This window comes from Otolemur garnettii, unplaced genomic scaffold (genome assembly GCF_000181295.1).
Source record: "Otolemur garnettii isolate 467f Iridium unplaced genomic scaffold, OtoGar3 scaffold00018, whole genome shotgun sequence".
NCBI lineage: Eukaryota > Metazoa > Chordata > Mammalia > Primates > Galagidae > Otolemur > Otolemur garnettii.
In genome coordinates, this window is record NW_003852413.1 from 27,890,828 (window position 1) to 27,894,232 (window position 3,405).

General features: G+C 52.3%; 1 protein-coding gene across 2 annotated transcripts in view; it reads right to left on the reverse strand.

Annotated features, from left to right (window-relative positions):
• Window positions 1-825: 825 nt before the first annotated feature.
• TAC4 (tachykinin 4) overlaps window positions 826-3,405 on the reverse strand; it is a 9,045-nt gene continuing 6,465 nt past the window's right edge. Inside the window, exons 1-2 of one of the 2 annotated variants that reach the window (XR_002772405.1) lie at window positions 1,992-2,057; window positions 826-859 (exon numbers count right to left, since the gene is read on the reverse strand). Coding sequence is in view for 1 of the 2 variants with exons in the window: in XM_003786485.1 (XP_003786533.1) it covers window positions 828-859 (32 nt within the window). In the remaining variant the exon portion in view is untranslated. Of the gene's footprint in view, window positions 860-1,991; window positions 2,058-3,405 lie in introns of those variants that run through there. The other variant, XM_003786485.1, reaches the window with a different exon arrangement.

Sequence of the window (3,405 nt, forward strand, 5' to 3'; positions counted from 1 at the left end):
GTTGTTGTTTAGCTAGCTGGGGCTGGGTTTGAACCCGCCACCCTAGGTGTATGTGGCTGGTGCTGTAACCACTGTGCTACAGGCCCCGCTCCTAACTGACCTGAAAACAAAGCAGTTAGTTGAAGGGCCACTTTATACAAAAGAACTGGTGAGTGATCTGGGACCTAATTCGTCCCCAAGTCAGGAGACATGTGGATTTGAATGAACCCTGTGATCATGACTGTGGGTAGGGAGAGAGTGTCTTCTTTCAGGCTGGGGCTTCATAGGATCCTAAAGGGAAAAAAAGACTCCTTGCCTTTAAATCCCTTCCACTCCAAGATGCCTGCAGTACTTTTCCACCCTGTTACAACCTTCCCATTCCTACTTGTCGTCCTCACCTGTGTCCTCAGCCTATTTTTCTATCCAAGGTCAATCAGGGTCATCTAGCATTTCTCTGTGCAATTCTGAAAAGGCTTCTTGGCCTGCTGAAATGCTAGGGAGGCTGCTCCTGCCCTCTGCCATGCACTGGAGAAGGAGCCATTCACTGCTCACTCCTTTATTGAACCCCTACTATGTGCTGGGCACAGGGGTACAGCATATGTGAGTCTTGCCCCTGCTGTACAGTCAGATGAGGGCTCTGAGAGCAAGGGGGCAGGGACACTCCAGCTCGAGGGTGAGAACCGTGCATTCATGCACAACTGCTGCTTGACACTGACCGTCCTGGAAAAAGCTCAGCAAATTCAGTTCGGGGCTGGTGTGAAATGCCAGAAGACACACAGAGAAGGGATCTGGCCTGCCGGCTGGTCAGCTATAACATCCTGGTAGGGAGAAGTGCATAGTAGAAGCTCTCACTCTGAACCACGGTCCTCATCCTCTCTGCCTGGGGAGAGTTTGGTACATGGACAGTGGTTAGGAGAGTCCTGTCTGCCTCCTCCACCCTTGGAGTCTTCCCTGATCACCCAAGTGAAGGCCACCCATCTCCCCAGCCCCTATTTTTCCTGTCTGGACATACCTAGGGCAATGGAATTACAGGTTTATCTACTCTGTCTTCCAATATTCGATCACTAACACCTCCAGAGCATGGGCAGAACCAATCCACAGCTATCCTCTCTAACAGAAGGGAAGGGTATACCAAAGTCCCAAAGCCCTTCTGGAGACATGAGAAGTGCTGTGAACTAGGAAACAGGAGGCATAGCTTTAAGTCCTGGCTCTGTTATCAGCTTACTGTGTGACTTTGGGCAAGTAGCTTTCCATCTCTGATGAATGACAACTTCTAAGCTCCCTGCCCTCACCACGCATGGAGGGACATTTATTCCTATTTGGTATTGGGGTGACTTCCATGGCCCTTTGAAAGGAAGGGCTCTCGTAGGTGTTCTGCTGAGGGAGCTGGGGAAGGCCCAGAAGTCTGCAGCTCTAGGGGAAGAGGTTGGCTCTGAGGAAGGCAGGCTGGGGCTCAGTGTTCTTGACCACTGGGGCACCCACTGCCTGCCTCTGTGCCTGCTCAGGTGAGCTGCAGTCTTTCCCCAGTACAATTCATTTACTTTCATTCCCAGCCCCTGGGAACCATTTGGGGGTGTGGCCCCTGCCAGAAGGTGTGAGCTGATAACTGCTTGGGGTGTTACCCCTCCCAGGGTGATTTGCACTTATTTACAATTGTCAAAGGCAGAAAGTCTCTGAAGACAGAAGGCAGGACTGAGTAACATCAATGATCAGAACTCCATGGATGGTGAGGGAATAAGGGATGTTCCAGGGTCTGGAAAACTGTGCATCATTCCTTGTGGGTACTGCTGGCCCTACGGGGCAGGGGTGGGAGTGGGACTGAGCGTGCCCTGGATTGTTAGGGATGAAGAGGGTGTGGCTTCAGGGCCACAGTTATTTCAGTCCTGGACCACCAGAGAGACCACCTCCCTGTACCTCAGCTGCTGGCTTGTGCAGAGCCTATCCTGTCTGTCCAGCTGCCTGCCCCACTGCCCTCCACACTGGCAGGTAACTGTGCACTGGCCCTTGCCTACCTTCTGTGGATGGTCTTCTGCCCAGAAGGCCCTGGTCCGCTTGTTCCAACTGATACCCTGGTGCTGGAGAGAGAAGAGGGCCAGAGAGAGGGAACAGAGGGAGGCTGCCTGGGGAATCAGGGAAGGCTGGGGCTGGGGCCCTGCACACGGAGTCACTTTTTAATCATCTGGGGGTTGAGGAAGCACCAAGGATTGGCTCATTCATTCACTGGTTCAATCACTGGTTCTTTCCCCCTCCTCCTCCATTCTCCCTTCTGCTTTTCCTTCACAAACACGCCTCTAATAGGCAGAAACTGCTGGGAGTTGGGATACAGAGGTGATGGCTGGCTCTGCCTAGTCACTGGGGGATTTCCACTTGGGGACACCAGCCATGTGACTCAGCAGGACGAACAGTACAGTGTGCTAAGGAGAGAAGCTCTGTCTGGGTAGGGGAGCCACTTGAGATGGGGTTGGGGCCAAGTCAGCAAGGCCAGCCCCACAGGATGAGGGGAGTCATGCCAGGGGACTGGACTTGATCCTGAGAGCACTGGGGGATGGTGGGTCCAGGTTGATTGGTTTTCTTATGATTTTGTTTTCCCTTTTTTTGCTCCAGGGTTTTAAGCAAGGTAACAGCCAGATTTACACTTTTAAGAGCCTTTTTAGATACAGAGGATTGAAGCTTTGAGCACTCCTTGGTGGTTGATTCATTTTTTCCAATTCCAGGCTTTAGATCCAAGGTAATTTTGAAATGTTGGCAGAACTAGATGCACCGCCATCTCCTCCTATCCCTGCAACCACTCCCTAGGCGTGTAGACCACCCCTCTAAGGAAACAACCAGAAAGACTAACATGTGGCCAAACCACACTGCTCCACCCTCCATGCAGCAAAGCCAGCCTGGCATGCTTCTGACCAGAGCACCTCCCTCACCTCCCTGATCTGTCAGTGGCCAGGACAGCTGGGGGCATGTTGAGGGCAAGGTCTGGGCAACATTTACCTGTTCTTTTCCCCAACTGGATTGGAGGTATTCCTGGAGAAGGAGAAAGGAGGAATAAGGATTACATTGCTTCCCTGGAGGGCTTGGTGAGGTGGGAACAGCTGTGGTCATTTAGGCACTGGTGCCCTGGTGGTCTTTAGTCAGCACGGTAGTCACTCCCATTATCCCGGAGTGGCAGTAGGAGTGTGCCTGGTAGGAGGTAGTGCCGAGCAGTGGGAAGTGCACAGACACTGGAGTCACTGGCATTGGGCACCAGCTGGGTGGGCATCCTTGGAAAAAGTACTTCACCTATCTTAGGTTAAGTTAGGTCTTAGTTTCCCTGCTGGTGATGAGGAGGATGCCGTGGAGACTGAATCACGTGTGAGCATACTAGGTGCTCGAGAAATATTTCTCTTATACCCCTATCCCTTGCTCCTCATGGATTGTTGGCCGTGGAAGAGA